Here is a 19462-nt window from a genome sequence, read left to right on the forward strand (position 1 = left end):
GTACCTGGCTAACATTTCCCTCTAGATATTCCATTTTTCTTCTGTACACTCACCAAGAACATCCAATCAACTCCTTTGTTCACGCTTTGAACCTTTTCTTACCTCATTCTCAAAGAGTTTCTTTCATATGAAACATGAAAAAAAATCAAGTGCTGCAAAGTAGTTATGCACTTCTTTGAATCCTGACATAACTGCTAAGAGAACTGCTTCTTCAAGACTGCTCTTCAGAACCACACAACTTCAAGGGTAAGAATGTAGGGAAAACATAACACTAAATAGCTTGGAAAATTTGTTTATTCTCCTTGCCAACATCTTTCAACATGTTGTTAGCTGATAAGTGACAACTAGAAATAAGTTGGTTCCATATTGCTTTCAAAATCAGTAAGAAAGTAGCTATTTAGAAAAAGGTCCATCCATTTTCTTTACAAGGCATCAGAAAAATAATAAAAAGTAAGAAACCATTCACATGGAACTTTGTGATCAAAGGTCAGATTAACAAACATTCCAACAGCTCTATTCACAGGAGAGTTCTCCGTTTCTTTTAGAACAATCATTTTACTTGACTCCTGACTTTCAGAAGCTCTTTATAATGAACAAAGAGGTCTTGCCTGCTCATTTCTGAGGTTGAGGTATGACAACATCGCTCTATATTATCATGAGAAGCTGGAAACTAAGCCCAAGGATCTGGCTTGACCTCTGAGATCAATTATCTTGAGTTGTTCAAGCCAGGATAGCAGCTCAGAGAGGGAGACGCAAACCACAGAGGAAATGAGTATACAGCTCTATTACTCACTTTACAAAAACGATTTCCCAGCCCTAATTCACAAGGCCAAAACATTTAATGGGGAATGTGCCTGTATTGTTCATTAAACACAATCCTTTCACCATATTTTGTCTTTTAAGGGCAGCACTTCAAGAACTTCATTAAAAAAAAAAAATCACCTGTAAAGGGAGAAAAAAAAATAATGCATTTAATTCAAGCACTGCTTTTTAACATTCCATGACATGTTAATAACCAAAACATCAGACCAGGTTTACAAACTCCAGAAAGGTCCTTGCAATTAGTAAAGGTGTCCTATAAGCAGGTGGTTGCCTAGAAGATTCGATTTCAGGGAGAGAAGACCCCTGATTTTTCCTCATGTCCTTATTCTCACCTATGGTGTCCCTGATGCCTGAAAAATTCTCTAAGTGTCCTTTGCCTTCAATACTCTTTTGCTACAAAGGTGCGGGGCCTGCCTCACCATTACCAAGTCTCACTACCATTTCCCCGCCATGTATGTAAAAAAATGACATCTTGCCCCAAGAGTAGGTTTTATGGCCTCCTCTGGTGGCACAGTGGTTGAGCGTTGGCTGCGAAGCTGCCCGCAGCCTCTGCAGCGCCGGTTCGATCCCTGGCTGCTGGGCGAGGGTCCCACATGGCGAGAAGACCTCTCCTGCCACCTGCTGCTCCCCTGAGCAGTGTACTTCGTCAGTCTGTCTGTCCTGTTCCCCGCTCTGGCTCTGGTGAATTCTCTCACCCTCCCACGTTTCTGACTGTACCCAGTGCTTGTATAATAAATAAATAAATCTTTTAAAAAAAAAAAAGAGTAGGTTTTAATAAGGGCACAGGGCACTAGACACTAGATTGTTTTTCACATAACAACTCAACAGAAATAATAGTGACATCAATCAGCTACAAATGACAGTCCTATGCCAGAGACTGGTGAGAATATTGTATATGTACAAATGTTAAGGTCACTGACATTTTCTATGAGAAATATCAGCACCCTCCTCCCATCCTGAAAAAAAAGAAAAACCACCCACAAACCCTCAAGAACAATAAACATCAGCAAACCTTTCCTAGCACGGGTGAATTCAATCTTCTTCTCACCTTTTACCCAGGTGTCTGATCCTAGTCATATATTTGTCCGGGTTGGCAGCGCTCATCACTGTTGTATAAATTGTGTCTCTGAAAATAATGAGAGTAACTTTTATATACATATCATTTCCCTAAATTCCAAAGGAAAAAATACCAAGCCCTTCCCTCACATGTGACCTTAGATGGGAATATAGCTGGCTCCCCACCTGTCAGAATAGTTAAAATTTATAAACCAATTTATCACACAGTGAAAGTGCTCTTTCCTTCTATTTTGACAACACTGAAAAAGGCCACATTCAAATTCAAAATTCTCAGACTCCTCAGAGTTCCATGCTGCGGCAGTGAGGAAGCACCAAAACTGGCCCTCACCCCTCTGGGCCGCATAAGCTGCACGTGTGGACATCTCAGCCTTTGAATATAGGCTCCACGTGAGTCCAGTCTGCATACCCTGTCAGAACACCAGCTAAGGACGTGGACCACACAGGCCCCAGAAATGGACTTGGCACATTCAGGCTGAGAATTCCTGGAGCCTGGGGCCAGACTCTGGGTGGGCAAATGCCTCTGGCCCAAAGCATTGCTAATAACAAGGGAGAGTCAGAGTAGGGTCTCTGAAGGGCAGAGATCAAGACTGGGGACTCACCTGCTCAGCTGTAAGGATGAAAAGTACATTGTTCATCTTTCTGCAGAGCAATAGACTAAAGAACTTGAGTGCAGGAGAGCACACACGTGCACACACACACACTGAGCCTCCTTCCCTTCACTACCTTCAGCTTCATCATTCTCAGCACCAGTTGGGGTGCTTGCTCAAGGCATCAGGAGCCAAGTTGTTCAAGAATAGGCAGAATTAGTAGCCCTGGGCCCCACAGCTGAGCCGTACACCTGACTGCACATAGTCATAATTCTACTCTCCATCATTATTTTCTTTGCACAACGCCCCAACAGAGGATGCTAATTGCAGGTGGGTGCAATTTTGTAGCACAGCACAAGGGGGCAACAAACAGCGAATGTGTCTCCAGATTTAGAGTAACTTGACAAACTACCCCACTTGAAGGTAATCACTATACTTAACCAGCCTGAGATTCAGGAATCTGTTAATTCTGACTCAGTGATGATTGTTAGTTAAATGCAGTTTTGCCTGCATTTTCAATTATACATTAGAGGAGGTTATATGATAAAGGAAAATGCTATTTGGTAAACTATAATTTCTTCTAACAATTCTATTTTGACAAAACATAGCAGATGCCATTTAACATCCCTAACTTTACACTCATTCATCTTCAGGGATTTCAGCTAAGGGTAATAATCCAAAAGCAATGAAAGAAATGTGCAATATGTTTATTTCAGAATTTTAACACTGGAAAAACAAGCAACGAGAATACGTAGTTCAATTATCACTCAATTGGCCTCAATACAGCTATTTAAAATGACAGGGGTTGTTCATGAGCATAAAAAATGCTTTATTAAAATAAACATAACTATTTTATTGTAACACTAATTTTTATAGATATATTTAAAATTTATGTAACTATAAGAACACAAATAGGTGTTTAATCCCTATTTTTAAATGAATATGAAGAGGCAAAAGTATGCACTTCTGGAGCAGTAAATGGCATGTTGGAATTGGCCCCTACGGCTGCTAAGAGTCAATTGTGAAATATGCAGGAAGCTCCAGGGCCATCAGTAAGCTTGCTATAGACCAGGTGGGAGTATTTATGATGGAGATTAAGAGTAGACAATTTGAAAAAGAGGCTCCACGAGACCAGAAATCTGGCTTACAGGCCAAAAGCTGGAGGTGAGGGTAGAAGTGATTAATATAGTCGTTAAACCAGCTATAGAAATGAAAACTCCTTAGGCACCAGTATCAGATGCTATAGAAAGTATCAGGCAGCACAGACTAGAGGTAGGATGTGGATATTGAATGCCAGTGCAGAATCTCTGGTCCTTACAAATCAACCTAGTCACAGCTAGAACTGATTAATTTAACAAATGTTAACTTCACAAAGGGATGAGCCCCTCCCAAAGAGAAAAAGGCTCTATCAGCACAATTTCTGCACTGGCGAGGGGCAACAGCAGCTGTCCTCCTGCCCACCTGAGCTTATGCAGGTGCTTCTCCTCACTGACCTTCCTTTGCAAAGCAGTGGGGGCAGCTCTCCTCCCAGGTCCCCCACCTGTGACTCTGCAGGCCTCTCTTTTAGCAAATTCGTCCCGTTTGGAGGCAACCCTTTCTGCCTGCCTGTGTCTATGCAAATCTCCTTTAGTCTTCTCTCTCTTTTTATAATAAACCTGCCCTTTTAGATATAACTATGCCTCTGTTGCCTGGGACATGTGCCAGTGCCGTTGAAAGGGGAACTCTGGTAAACCTTTTCCCAGCGGTAACCCAAGGGTCCAGCTCTCTGAACCCAGGACCTCTCCAAACCAACTTCATTTACACCGCTAACATCAATAAATGCTACACACTGGGGGGTAGGGAGAGGGACAGTTGTTGGTTTTCTGCTCCAAAGAGCTAGTTTACTAGAATATCACTTATTATCCAAAATAGCTTATTTGTTAAGAGTGATAAAATACTGATTGGCTAGTGTACTTTTCTGTATTTGGCAGCTAGAATATATTGTTCATGGAATGAGTTTTTTTTAGTATTAATCTTTTTATTAGGCCACTCAAAATCTCCCAGATATTTTGCAGATACATTCCTATTATAGTACAATGTGAAAATAAAAAGCAAAACAAACAAAATCCCCATTTTGAAAATATCATATCCAAGAATCATAAAGCACCCAAAACAAAAGTTATTCTAGAAGCTATCAGCAAAACTACTATTTTGTATTTGTGTAAAATAGAATCATTTTAAAAAAATCAACTAGGTATTTAAAACTAAAGTCACTTTTGAGGTTTTTTTTTTTTTCTGTTAGGCTATTTCTTTAAGAATATTCTTTTGAAATTTTTGCCTTGGAGAAAGCAGAAGTGAGGATAATGAGGAAATAGGATATGGTGGGTTTCAGAATTTATCGAAGGAGTAGAAATAAAACTATTTATTTGCAGATGTTTCCTCTTTTATAAATTAAATCCTCTCTCACTAAGCAAAAGGAGGTGTCTGCAGGCTTAATGATCTGGATCAGGCAATACCTTGAGCAGGAGGAGGAGAGAAGCTATTGATCTATTCAGTTTTGCTGTGATGGTGACCTTGAACTTCCTGTGGGGGCTTGTGGTTTTTCAAGTTTAACTAAGGGCTTTCTGTGGTGGGGTACCTACACACAGCCCAGCACTTCACCCCAGAAAAGTACAGGGGTAAAATTATAGGCTATAAATAGAAAAATGGTTGCTCACAGGAGGCTACCACTACCATGGGCACGGGCTAAAAAGAGAAATCAACTTTGACACTGAATTTTCTGTAGAACAAGTGTGGAGATAGCAGGAGCTCCCTGGGAACAATGTCTAAAGTTTAGTTCTAACAGAGAGTAATGAAGTTGCTCACAACCAGTTCCACTGCCGGAATGATTAGGAATGGGCATGTCAGAGTCCTCCTTCCAGATCTTTCCATCAGCTTTACCTTTGTTTTTCTTCATGGACTTCTCACCTGACTTATGATATATTTGTTTGTTGTGTTTGTTGGTCCCTCTCCTCTCTTCCCTCCTCCCCCAGCAGAATGATAGATAGTCCCAGGACAGCAGAGACCTTTGTTTTCTTCACTCCTGTATCCACAACACCGAGAAAATCTGCTCCACAGGCACCCTCAGGCCCCTGCAGTATGTGTGTATGTGTGTGTGTGTGTGTGTGTGTGTGTGTGAGAGAGAGAGAGAGAGACAGACAGACAGACAGACAGAGAGAGAGAGAGACCATTTTGTGGTGAAGGATGAACAGATGTGTTTAACATCACTTACTTGTTATAAACTGGAACCACTGACAAAACCTGCATACAAAAAAAAAACCATATTATAGACACTTTCAAAAAGTAGAAGAAATACATGTAGAATATCTGTAGGAACAAAATAACTAGCACCTTTGTGTATCTCAAGAACACAGAATCACAGACACCTGAATCCTTTTTCTTTTCTCTTTTAAACAAAGACTTTATATTACAGTTGTGTCTTATTTTTAACGTGCAGAAACATTCAGCTAAAGACGAATACTTTAATCAATATTGACAAACAAGTTTGAAAATGTGATTTTTTTTTTAAGTTTGCAATTAGATTACAAAAAACTAATAGTTTCATTTACCACATTTGTTGGATTTCAAGGAGGAATTTTTTTTTTTTTGGCTTATTTTTTTTTAATAATAAATTTTATTTTTATATTCCCCATACAATTGCAACTCCCCCATTTTGACCCCAATCCCTCCCCTCAAGGAGGAATTTTTTTTAAACACTGTTGACAAAGACAGCAAACATCCTGGGTCAAAGTTGGCCATGCCTTGCAAGTTACCTGGAAAAGGGCCTCCAGGCTGAGGTTTGCCTGCCCCGTGGCATTAAGGGCTTTGATAGCAGGTGTTCTATAAGAACAAAGATCAATGTCACTTGGCACATCAGGAAACCCTACACCCCCAGCTCTTATTTCGGGAGGCACAATGTGGAGCCTGACTTTATGCTCTCACGTTCCCCTAAACAGACTCTGGCTTACAAACAAATTTTCTACCTAGACCCAGGTGACCATGGTGGAGTTAATTTAACAGTCAAGCGAAGCCATTGTTTTGCTGTAGATTTGAATAATCGGGGCAGTAAAGGCACATGGAAATATACCAGTCCCCCATTAATCCCAGGGGGATACATTCCAAGACCCCCAGTGGATGCCTAAAATTGTGGCCTGTACTTAACCTTATTCAGCCGACCCACCAAAATTTGGGGGTTAAGGGACACTAACCCCCATGTAGTTGCACAGTTGAAAACCCACGTATAACTCCATTAACCAGTTCTGCATCTGCAGTTGGTTGAATCTGTAAATGCCAAACTGCAGAAAGAAAAATATCCCCATGTAAGTGGACTCATGTAGTTCAATTTGTTCAAGGATCAACTGTGTATACTGTTTTTGCCTATACATCTATAGCTATGATGAAGTTTAATTTATAAAATAGGCATAGTAAGAGGTTAACAACAATAAAATAGAATAATCACAGCAATCTACTGCAGTAGTAAAAGTTGTATGTGGTCTCTCCTTCAACTTATCTTATTGTAGGTGATATTTTTAAATCTTGGTTGACCATGAGTAACTGAAACCATGGATAAGTGGGGACTCCTGTGGAGTACTACCTGCTGTTCAGGGACACACTGACTTACAACTAGAGAATTTGCAGAATCAAAAGGGTAAATGACAGCCCACAACTGGTTTATTCACTTATTAAAAGAAATGTCTTTCTTCCCAAAAAATCTGGCATAGAAAACCATGAATTTTGCTCTAACATTTTCTTTTACAGATAGGTAAACAGAGGCCCAAGAGGCCATCTTGTGAACCTTACAAGGCTGGTAGTAGGATCCAGAGCTCCTGAACCTGGGGTCTGAACCCCCCACCATCCAACCAACTGCCAAGAGGCTTTCCTACTGCTCTTCACCACACACGACATTCTCCATTCCAGCCAAGGCACTGGCAAGGGAGCCACGGTACATTTCCTGGGAGGGGCTAGCATCTATAGCCAATTCCAGTTTCTGTAATATCAATAGAAGTGGCACATTCTTCTGACCACAAGAAAACACTACAAGCCACAAAGTGTCCAGAGACCTACCTTCGATCATCTCTCTTAGGTGGTGGCTCCCAGTGGTCATAATTTGTCTCAACTCGGAACCACCTACAACAGAGCACATCATCTTGTCTTATCCAGGGTCATTTGGGACAGAGCTAAGGAAGAAATATATAAAAATAAAAAAATACCTCCAGTTTCACAAATTTAAAAAAAAGGATTATTGACGCAAAATGATGGGAGTCTCTGATTCTACTCACGCTCCACTTAAAGGATCTAGGGGCCAAATGTCTGCTGGGCCACCCCTGTTCCTTGTGATGACCACTCCCTCCTTAGGGGATACGCCCCCAACAATGTAGTAGACATCAGCAATAAGGGGAGTGTTGGCCAATTTGTTGACAGCTGCTTCAAAGTCTTCTGATTCACTCAGGGTCTGAACAGGAAGACAAATCTTCATCATTAACGTCATCAGACACAATAGTTATTGATGAACAAATGGTCCATAGCACATTCTCCTGATATATTAAGCTATGACTATAATCTTGAACTGCTCTGACCTCACCTCTTGTCACCAGGACTCCTGATATGGATGAAACCTCAGTGGGGAGCCAACAACAGAACTCACAAAAGGGAAGAACTGTCGACAAGTCCTAGGCCTGGCTCATTAAACATGGACTGAGAGCTTTCTAGGCAGGTCACCCTCACAAATGACACTTGGTGGCTCTTCATTCATCTGTCCTTTCAACAGGTATTTCTTGAATACCTGTTACGGTGCTAGACACCATGCTAGTGTGGGGACAGAGTAGTGAGTGAATATGACTGATTTGGCCTCGTTCTTTCCAAATTTCCAAGGGTAACAGGAAATTCAGTATTCAGTTGTGACATACAGTGTCCACACAGGGGAAGGAGAGTCTATGGAAGTCACAGCAGGAAATGGCCTCACCCAGGACATCAGAGGAAGCATTTCCCAGGCAGATGTCACTTGATATCAGGTCAAAGACAGGTGAGAGTGGTGTCTGCAGACTGGGAATGGGAAGAAAGTTCTAGTTTGATGGAATAGTTTGTCAATGGCTTGGGGATAAAGAGCATACTACATTAGAGCAGAGACTTAACAAATTCTCAGATTCTGTGGGGATTCATGAAGGCTTCCAAAGGTCTGTGGTATGGGGAGTTAAGGGAATCACTTCCCAAACCTTCAGCTTTTACATGTGCTTCCTCCTCAAGCTGCTCCACTCAAGAATATCCCCAGTAGAGTTAGCCCCTCCCTGTCCTCTCATTCTTCCTTCAAAACTTGAGTAACCTCTCCAGAAACCAAAGTTGAGTTCAGTTCATTCTGGATACTTCTCCCTATAGCAATATCATGCTACTGATTGAAATCTGTCATTAGCTCTTCAATTAGTCTCCAACTTTATCTTTGACACTTACTTGCAAAGGTTTGATACTTATTATCCCAAAGATTGATACCCATTTTGCAAGCCTTTAGATGCTTATTCTTTGCAGGAGTTTCTTAAATTAAAAACAACAGTGTTAAGTGACACAGAGCATCACAACAGTTTGAAGGATGAAGTTAGGGTGCGCTGAACTCCCTGGTAAATATACTCACAGTGCGAATAAGCCAGCTGACTGGTGAGTTTTTCTGAAAAAGGGCAGCAACCATATTCTCCCACCACCAGCCTTTATCTGCAGAAATGAGGAAGGAACACTAAGTGGATACACAAATCACTGCCCAGGTGCCATTTAAAAAATTCCTTCAATTTTTTTTCTTTCCCATAGTACAAGGTGAAAGAAAGAAAGGTTAGTAGATGAAGAGTGATTTTACTATGATCCGGTTTCAAAGATTAAGTTCTAATTTCATAGCAACCATAAAAATGTTTTATATACAAGAATAAAACGTGTTATATGTAATGCATATATACATACACACATATATACAATAAGCAAATACGATCTTCCAGCTAGCAAAAATATGCAGATATTTACTTGGGTTTTGAAAGCAGAATGTTCTATGCCTGGAAACAGTATGTTAATAATTATGTTAAAGGAAATTATTGCATTAATTAATCCAGGCAATATCTCCCCCCACTGGAATGGAAGTCCCTGCCATGTAGAGAGTAGGTGTTCTTCTACATGTTCTGTTGGGTGAGTGAAGGAAGTTTTTGAATAAAACTCAATAGAGAGACTGCTTAAATATACTTAGCTCATTTTGATTACCTCGTTGGTCACCAGAAATTGTAAATTTGTGTGGACTCTGACCAGTCCATAATCCTACATAGCCAATAAAAGTGGTTCCTGTGAATGCAACCTGAAATCAAGAGAAAAAAGTGTCATTTTACCATTCCAAACAAATGCACATTGAAAGCACCTGTTTTGCCACAGCTTCATGGATGTTTTCTTCTTTGATCCAACAAAAAAGGATAAAAACTGTGAAACAGTCTTCTAGAAGGCTTAACTTTGGGGATCAGGGGATAGAATTCAGGCTTAACCTTGGGGCGGGGCGGGGGGGGGGGTCAAGGGATAGAATTCCCATCCATCTTGGACGGGAAAAAAAGGTCCCTGTTGGTGATTCCACCACCAGTGGAATTCACACTTCTATGTGATTCACATTTACATAATAGTTGTTGCAATAACCTGTTATCTGCATGGGATATACCACTCACATTTATCACTACTCTGAAATCATGGTAGTTATTAGACCCACTGGTAAATTTTACTATTAAGAAAAAGTGTAGTATTGAATGGCTTTATTTCAACAGAACTGATTTTCTCTATAAACTTGTGCATTTTTAAAAATGTATTTATAAAGCATTAGTCTGAAAAGGGAATGATAGATTTCACCAAAGGGGTCCATACACAAAGATGAGCAAGAAACCCCACTCGGGAAGTAGCAAAAAGGCTTAGATTTAAAAACTTATGTCAGCTTGGTTAAAGAAATAAACATTATGAGTCTTATAAGAGAAAACACAAGACTTTTTATTAGTAGCAATCATATTAAATCATATTAAAATTTTCAACATCTATAAATTAGTTTGCATACATCTTTCATTTAATGAAATCCTCAGAGTTATCTCATGAGTTATCTCATAAATTAAGGGAGTGAGTGCTAATGATTGCAAAACAACCACTTATCACCCTGAGGAGAAAAATTTAACTCAGAGTCAAAACAAAACTCAAAATCAAAAACAAAACAAAAACTCAAACAAAACAAAAAATCAACCAGTGCCGGGCTCATGCTGTTTGATAAAGGTTAATTAATACCTTTATATTTTGAGAAATAGACCTAAGCTAATGTTTTTCTTAGAAAACAGAATCTTAAGTCACAACCTTTTTTCATTTACTTATTTATTTCTGCCTCATGTGGTTGTACAAATAATTTAAAGTGAAAAATTTAAGGAAGAAATGTAGTGCCTTCTTTTTTTTTTTTTTACTTAACACTTTCTGTGCTATTCTCCACTGTAGTTATTTATGTTTATTGAGGTAACATTAGTTTACATCACTGTATAAGTTTCAGGTGTGTAGTTTCTCACCTCAGTGACTGCACATGTCACACCACACCTACCATCAAATGTCCAGTCCCTGTCTACCACCAAGCTACCCCCTCCTAGCTCTACCTCCCTGGTAACCACCATTTTGTTGGCAGAGTTTAAGGGTTTGTTATTGCTGTGCTTGTTTAATTGTTTTTCTGTATATTTCACAATAAGTGTAATCATACAGTATTTGTATTTCTTCTTTTGACTTATTTCACTTAGAATAATCCTCTCAAGTTCCATCCATATTGTCAAAAATGGTAAGATTTCTTTTTTTAGGCTGAATAGTATCCATTGTCTATATATACCTCAGATGTTAGGTATAAATGACCTTTCCTCCTAGACTCAAATAGGGCTTTCTATAGAAGCACCACATTTCCATTTTCTGAAATAAAATGGAAATAAATCTATCTTGCTGCAAAGGTCTTTATAAAATGTACATCGTATATTCACTTCATTTGAATGATATGCTGACCCTCATGTTACTATCACCAACATGATACTGAACAAATTCAAATTATCAAAATCAAATTCACATTATAATTTCCAAGATATAAAGCATAAGCAGAAGATATAATTTGTAAGGTATTGTATCTAGCAGCTCTGAAAAACTGTATTTCTAAATGCTTGTCCTTTGCAAGACAGTTAATACTGACAAACCCTTAGCTGTGGCAAAAGACTCTAATTTATAGCTAAGGCTACATTTTGTGGAAGAAAACTGTTATGAGCTGAAAGTCTAGGTTGTTCCCACCTCTGTCATATTTTTCCCATGTGGTTTGGAAAAGGTGGTCTCTGGAACTCTCCTTCATCTGGAAAACAAGTCTTGTACCTGCCTCATAGGGCTACCTTGAGGCTCAAATGTGGCCTTAAATTTGAAAATATTTTTTAAATTAATGAACATGACACAAAAGTAAGACAGTAGTTATTTTGTGGATAACTTGCTCTTAATTTAGCAAAACAATGTATTGGCCATGAGCCCTCAGTAGAAAAACAATACCCAAGTGCAAACTGAAATCTGGTAAAAATAACCTGAGCACTGAGAATAAAGCCACACCAATGGGCTATTTCTCACGGGAGTTCCATGATAAACAGAAACAAATGAAGCAACAACTGTTATGGTGAGTTCTAGAGAGAGAGGTGAAGTAATTAATTTTATTATATATATGTCTTTGTCCACTTATAAGAATTTTTGCTCACTGTAGACAACAGAGAAAAGCATAAAGTAGTAAATAAAAATAATCATTACCTCATTATTCAGCAATAATTGCTAACACTTTAGCAGATTTCCTGTCATAATATATTATGTGTTTATATTATGTCATTATCACCACTTGAAACCATTATTAAAGTGATACTTCTGCCGTAAACTAAATTTTTAGTAGTGGTAAAAATAAGGAATGAAATTGTAAAGGGAGAAAGCTTCACTTTAAACATTTCTGTATTGTTTAAATTTTTATAAGAAAAAGTTTTTGTTTGTAAAAGCAGATGAACAAATGAGTATTTAGTGAGCTTTTAGTTTCTGTAACTCAACCTCTGTGCAAAAAACAAACAAAATACAGTTCTTGTCCTTCAGCACTGTTCCCCAAAGTCAAAATCTGGCTTTTGCATGCTCTGTTCATTTCACAGCAACTTAATGGACATGATTAATACTATCTCTTTAAGCATTTACTGTCTAACCTGTGACAATGTACATGTTATATTATATTTTTAAAGGTACTGTGATGAAAATAAAATCATCTAAGTGTAATTTTTAAAAAAGATTTATTTTTATTTATTTATGCATATGAGAACTAGGATGTAGGCCAGAGGTGCGGGGTATGAGAGGGTTCATCAGAGACAGAGGGGGAGCAAAACAGGTGGATTGACTGAAATACACTGCTGAGGGGAACAACCAACCGGCAAGACAGGAGAGGTCTGCTGCGCCATGTGGGTTAGCTCCCTGGTTGGGGATCAAACTTTCACCCACAGTGGCTGCTGATAGCTTGATAGCACTGAGACTTTAACCCCTGCACTACAAGGGAGGCCCCCCGCCCCCCCCAAGTGTAATTTTTAAAATATCAGATATAAGAGCATGACGTGGGTCAATCAAAATAGGTTTAAGTTATTTCTCAAGTTAACAAAGAAATCAAATAATAGGGGTAGGATTCAAACCCAGGACTGGCAGACCCAAAGCTGGGTGTTACTAGCCATTTGGCAACATACCCTATTCCAGAACACGGGAGAAAAGAGAATACAGGGGGGACTACTCACTGTCATAAGTGGAGAACTGATCATAGCTCCCTCCTCCACCCCGCCCCCCTCCCCAGAATTCCCTAAGGAATACTTATTGACCTTATTAAGCAGATACTCAATAAAAATAATAAATGATGCTTCTTTCTCTAAGTATAATTGATGCAAACCTGTCTTCCGGTTTTATTTTTGAAGGAATTTGTTTTATTTATTTATTTTTTTCAGTATCTTAAACTGAGAACATACTTAAGTAACAGGACATCCAAAGGATGGGTCACTTGCATTAGCAAGTCTCTCTGATTTCTGTATCTTTTTACCATATGGACTATAATACCTGCCCATTCTTTAGGAACTGCACATCCATAGTCATCTTGCGTAAGAGAGTCCCAAAAGGATAATCCAGATTTCTGCCGTGGTAAATGTGACCATTGGAGTCCTGAGCCACAATACTAGTGCAGAACCTAAAAAGAGAAAAAGTCAAAGGTGAATGATGAAAAAATAAGAAAGAAGAAAATGAATGTTTTAGTTTTAAAATTAAGTAAAAGCTTCTCTTCCTGATAATGAACGCCTGCTTTATAATCCTTGTGCAGGAATATGGATTCAAAATTCAATATGTAAAGTACAACTGGACACAACTCTTTGGTGTTTGTCCAGTGTTACTAGGTTTTCACCCTCAGCACACATGACATCATGAATACACTGAACGAGGATTTCATCCTAAATCCAAATCTGCAATTGACCATTCTGGGTTCAGCCATATCAGTAAACTCTGCTTATTCCTCAGCTTGGTAGTATGAAGTCTCCTTAATAGATCATTCAAAGCTAGCTCAAGCTCACCTCTCCTATGAACGTCTCAGAGCAAGTACAATAGCACTAAACCATTCTGTTTCATAAATATTTCATTTTGTCTCCTTGGGAAAGTGGTCAACCTTTTAGGGTCTTTGAGGCATTTTTCCTGTCCCCCTTAGAGCTCCTCGCAGAGAACAAATAAGAGAAAGGAATATTTTCAGAACTCCCAGACAGAGAGAAGAAGTTTGAGGGGAAAAAAAAGAAGGGGCTTAATAAATTCATTTGAATGCCCATATTCTCTGAAAAATACATAATACTATGTGAAAAAATTTATAATTAGAAAATTATTTTATAATTAGGAAAATTTTATAATTAGGAGAATATGTAACTTAATTTTTTGTTGGTCTAAAAAAGGAATCTTGGCCAGGTTTTAATTTTTTCCCAAGGTTTCTGATCTGAACTTCCAAAAGTTCATGAAAAGAGAGGCACTCATAAAACATTAGGAACAGCTAAGGCCAAGTCTTCAGTCTCTCTGTTGATGGTGGTTTTTCAGTTTGACAAACAATAATCTTCTGTGTCATGCCCAAATATTTTAGCATGAGGTAACCCACAGTGTGAGCGGCAACCCGGCTTTGGGAGAAGCACTGCAATGGGGACATGAGGTTTTTTTAGAAGCAACTCTAACCACTCACCATCCACCTGGCTTTTGGCAAGTTGTGGTCTCTGAGGTTTGGTCATCACTGCAGTTAACACCATCCCCAGAGCCTCATGCCCAGAAGGCTCCAAAAAGGATAGCTAATTTTACTCTGATTCAAAAAGCTTTATCTCAGAAATGAGAGCAAACATTTCCTTTGTTAATGCTAATGACTTAAGATGGTGATTTGTATTGTCAGGTGATTCAATATATACCTTTATATCAAATTCAAAAGTTAGAACGTTCTTATTAGAACTCGTGCTTTTATCTGCTTGAATACTAGTGTCTCCAACAAAAGGTTGAAGTGAAAATAAGAACTGAGTTTTTTACTGAGAAAGTCACATGTCAGAATAGGAAAAAGGTGGGGGCAGGTGATGAGGCATGGCAAAATGAACTTGGTTCACCTGAAAAGCACTTTACTGTAACAAGGTTGTATCTTAACACATTCCTCTAAAGAGGGAGGCATGCACTGTGCTCCTTAACCTTGTTAGCTCAGAGATTCTCAGAAAGATGCCAAGAGAGAGTAAAATTCACTCTTTCATCATAGCTTGGAAGCCAGAAGCTGTCAGTATCTACCCGATGAAGCATACTAGATAAGGTTGCTGTGGTGGCAAAACAGTATGTCCTGATGGCAGGAACCAAGTCAAACCTCTCTAAATTCCAGAACCTTTTAGGAAGCCATAAAGACTTCAGGCTCTTCTAGCATTTGGCCTGGGGTCAACCACTCACTACTGCTTTCTCTTCTGTGCCCACATTTTAGGATGCCCCCTCTGTGTACCAAATACTGACCGGCCCTGTTCACAAGGATAGTGTGCCTGTGATCCCGTCTTTTAGACAGAATGGACTCAAGAGGAGTCAGAATCACCAGCCAGGACAAACATGGGGGGATAAACACAGGAGCTATGGGCTGGCAAGATGGTAGTCCCTGTCTTTGGTAGTGCTGTGAAAGCAGCATCAGGAATCTCACAGGAATCTTCTTTAGCCTAGAGAAACTGTGCCAATAATGCCTATCTTAGTTCTGCACTGTTCACCCAGCATTTAAGTCATATTCAGATACCAGCTGTTTCCTCTGCTCCTAGACTTATCACATCTGTCAGAAACCTGACACACGGGCACACAGCAACAACCCGCAACAGACTGGTCTCCTTGCTACCAAGTGTCCTGAAGCAACTAGTCTGAACTGTGACAAGGCAAGAGAAAAACTGTGAAAGCTGACATCTATAGGTTTCTTCTACTTCTCTCTGGCCTTGTGCTGAAGAGGAAACCTGGTTAAAAGAAACTATGGGAAAAGACAGCTGCAAGAAAAAGATGCTTGAGGGAATTCGTGTCCTGCAATATAACTCCAAATAAACATAGATAAAATGACATCTTTCTGGAAGAGGCAAAATTCCTATGCTCATGATCCTTATCAGAAGTATTATCAAACAAACCTAAAAGTATAGATCATTTTTATGATTAAATATATATCTTTATGTATATTGTCTTTGCAAAAATGAGTAAGTATGAAATGATATAAATTGTTCCAGTTAATATGGAAACATGGTACCTTGTTAAAATAAAGTTTTAAAACTTAATGGATTAAGGGCCTCCCCTGGTGGCACAGCGGTTGAGCACTGGGCTGTGAAGCGCCGGTTGGATCCCAGGCTGCTGGCTGGCGAGGGTCCCACATGGCGCCTGCGGACCTCTCCTGCTGCCCACTGCTCCCCTCAGCAGTGTATTTCTTGGTCAGTTTGCCTGTTCTGTTCCCCACTCTGTCTCTGGTGAATTCTCTCACCCTCCCGCGCTTCTGACTGTACCCAGTGCTTGTATAAATAAATAAATAAATCTTTTAAAAAAACCCAAAACTTAATGGATTAAATGTTCCCAGATTTGTTCAGGGGAAAAAAAAAATGAAGGGGGGTCGAATGAAGGCAAAGATCAGTCCCTGATCTAAAAGCTAGAGGTCAGTGAGTTAACTACAGGGTCCAGCTGAGAATGGGGCTTGTTTTCAAAATCCTGGAAAAGTACTTGCTGAGCAGAGATTGGAAAAGGAGGGGTGATATCTGAGGGGAGGAGGTGGTGTGCCCAAGATCAGCAGACTCAGCGAACATAGCCTCCAAGAATCCAAAGACAGCTGATGCAAATGCAAAAGGGAGTTTATTACGGGCTGGAGTCTGGGCTCAGGGCACCTACCAACGCAGTGGCAGATATCGAGAGCGCGGAACAGAGGAAGCAGGGGTCTATTATAGGGTCACGAGTGGCGCGAATTTTGAAAGAAGCTGGCAATTACTCATTGGCTACTACAAAGGCATTTTGGCGCGCACAGTTACAGTTTCAAACTGATTGGATGGTTAGAGATTCTGTCCCATTTATGGATAGGACTGCCCTGGGGTGGTCTGCTTTTTCGTCACCAAGTGGAGTGAGGGTTGTGACTGCTGAAACTATCTCCGGAATGCGGCTGGACAAGGACTAACATATCAAGGTGGAGGATATACAAAATGGCGAAACCTTGGCTAAGCTTGCTTCCACAGAGGGAGAAAAAGCGGCTTCCCATAGGGAACAGCATTGGGTCAGAGTTTTCCTTCTCTAAGCCTGTCAGTAGCTGCTCAGATTTACCAAGACGCAAAGAAGCGCTGGGTGTTTCCCGGCAGCCTGGTCACCACCCAGTTGTTACCACACAGATAGGACGTCTCCTCCCACTCAGAAGTGGCAGGAGTCCCTGGCGAGGCCCTTGCGAAGGGCGCTGGCGTGGGGCACTCACGCGGTGTACTCGTAGGCCAGGTTCACCAGGAGGCAGTCGCCCAGGCTGAGGCTCAGGAAGTTGCACATGCCCTGGATCTCATCCAAGAAGGGCTGCGGCACGAAGTGCTCCAGCTCCTTCTCCGTCGTCTTTCGGATCACCGCGTGGACCCACTTGGGGACCCTATCCCTAGAAACGACAAGGTCGTGAAGGGTTTACAGGTCGAACTGGTGCTAGGGTGTGCCTTTGGGGAGTGGTACCTAGGACTTTGGCCCCCGAGGGTGCAGCCTAGGTGCCTCCCCAAGATAATTGACAGCCATTCAATCTGCAACGTCCAGGAGGGAAAAAGAAAACCCCGAGGGTCAGAAGCAGGGCTGGCGAGGAGGGTGGTCCCCAGAGAGGTGGGCTTGGAAGCCTGCGAGCCTTGCAAGGAGTTGGGTGGGCTGCGCCCCCTTCCAGGTAGCTGGGAGCGCAGCTCCAGCTGTCACCCTGTCCGGAATGGCACCAGGACGGGCGTGCCTTTGGTGACAGCCGTTCGAAAGCCAAACCAGCCGCGTCAGATCACCCTCAAGGCCGACGCTGCAGAACAGCAGCCAACAAATACCAGGCAATCCTGGTATTTTGGTCCCAGGCAACCCCTCCCCACACCACAGGCCGGGGTTGAGGGGCTTGGCGTGCAGGGCAAGGCTGCCGCAAAGGGAGGGAAGGGGTTATGAGTCTTGGTTTGTAGCGCGTTGTGCAGTGAGCGTCTCGGCTTTCCGGCTCTCGCGCCCAGCTGCTGGTGTCTCTAAAGACCCCGCCCCGCACCCCAGTGCCAGCGCTCACCCCATAATGCTCTCCATCGCCCCGCGCAAGAAGTCCGGGTCGTACTGCCGCAGCACCGGCAGCCAGCGCAGCTTCGGGGCCTCGTCCAAGCTCACGTTGAAGAGTGGCGGGGCCGGGGGGTCGGTGGCCGCAGACACCCCCGCGCCGGCCAGCAGCAGCAGTAGCGCCAGTTCCGGACGCGCCCGCGGGCCTGCGGTTAGCATGGCTACGGCTCCCGAGGCCACAGTTAGGATGCGAGGCCCGCTCTCCGGGAAGCACGCGAGGAGGAAGTGCAGGAGGAGCTGGGGCGGTGCCGGGCGAGCTGGAGGTGGAGCCCGCACTTGGCCTGGCCTACCGGCACCCTGGTCACCCCCGTCCCGCGCCGCAACCCTGAGTCCCGCACAGCTCTCAACCCTGCCAGGGCTTGAACTACCAGCCCCTGGCTTCTCCCCGCACTTCCCACCCCGTCCCACCCACGTGGGCCTGCGGGGTAAACTGCGTTCTGCAGGGGGTTAAGGAAATGATTTTCAGTAGCAAAGAGTAACAGGATAATTCTACTATGGCAGAAAGTGACCTGTCCCTTTCCGCCTGTCTGGCTCATATTTGCATACTTCAAAGTTTTAACTGGCTTTTATGATGGGCAGGAGAGCCTTTTCTTTTCAATACTCACACCTCTTTGCAGTTAAAAAAAAAAAAAAAGCAAAAAAGTTAGCTAACAGTTAGGTGCCAAGTATTTTTGCTCAGTAGGTTCTATCAATCATTCCTGTTTTCCTGATGAGAAATGTGCCTTTTGGAGAAATTAGGTGACTGGCCTGGGTGACACTGGGGATCCTCTGCTCTACCCTCCAAGAAGCTACCAGAACCCTTACCCCACCTTCACAATCACTAACCTTAATCACTAATCTCACCACCTCTTTGCGTCTCAATGTCTGAGACAGAAAACTTTTCTTAGGCCAGTCACCTGACACAGTAAAGCTGGGAAGTGCTTAATAGATGGCAGGGTCATCTATGGGCAAAATAAAATATTTAGAGGAAACTTGAAAGTTTGTTTTAGTTTTTTCCTCTCATCACATAGAATACAAAGTTATCTTTATCTCTGATTTTCCCCATTTTTACTGGACTTAGAGTCACTATGCTAAAGTTTCAAGTCTGTTTCCACATAGGTCTTTTCGAAAAATCA

General features: G+C 41.5%; 1 protein-coding gene across 2 annotated transcripts; it reads right to left on the reverse strand.

Moving 5' to 3' along the window:
• On the reverse strand, window positions 1–18554 carry NAAA (N-acylethanolamine acid amidase). Of its 2 annotated transcripts, none has more exons than XM_054688087.1 (11): window positions 18304–18554; window positions 17500–17667; window positions 13611–13737; window positions 9735–9825; window positions 9127–9203; window positions 7784–7956; window positions 7569–7631; window positions 6278–6344; window positions 5737–5765; window positions 1871–1948; window positions 1–942 (listed from the first exon to the last, which is right to left on the reverse strand). In XM_054688087.1, exons 1-11 carry the CDS (start codon window positions 18504–18506, stop codon window positions 939–941), a joined length of 1080 nt encoding a protein of 359 aa, XP_054544062.1. In that variant the 5' UTR covers window positions 18507–18554; the 3' UTR covers window positions 1–938. The 2 variants fall into 2 exon arrangements, with proteins under 2 accessions (XP_054544062.1, XP_037385746.1); XM_037529849.2 differs by having other exon boundaries at window positions 1835–1948.
• Between the last annotated feature and the right edge of the window lie 908 nt (window positions 18555–19462).

This window comes from Talpa occidentalis, unplaced genomic scaffold (assembly GCF_014898055.3).
Source record: "Talpa occidentalis isolate TD23 unplaced genomic scaffold, MPIMG_talOcc4v2.1 talOcc4.6, whole genome shotgun sequence".
In the NCBI taxonomy this organism is placed as follows: Eukaryota; Metazoa; Chordata; class Mammalia; order Eulipotyphla; family Talpidae; genus Talpa; species Talpa occidentalis.

Excerpts from the sequence above, each read along its gene's own strand:
- NAAA (XM_054688087.1), bottom strand. The coding sequence starts at position 18,506 with ATGCTAACCGCAGGCCCGCGGGCGCGTCCGGAACTGGCGCTACTGCTG. Across the intron at positions 13,738-17,499 it reads CTGGCCTACGAGTACACCGC|GTTCTGCACTAGTATTGTGG; the intron begins GTGAGTGCCCCA and ends TTCTCTTTTTAG. Across the intron at positions 5,766-6,277 it reads GCCTGGAGGCCCTTTTCCAG|GTTTTGTCAGTGGTTCCAGT; the intron begins GTAACTTGCAAG and ends TTTTGTATGCAG.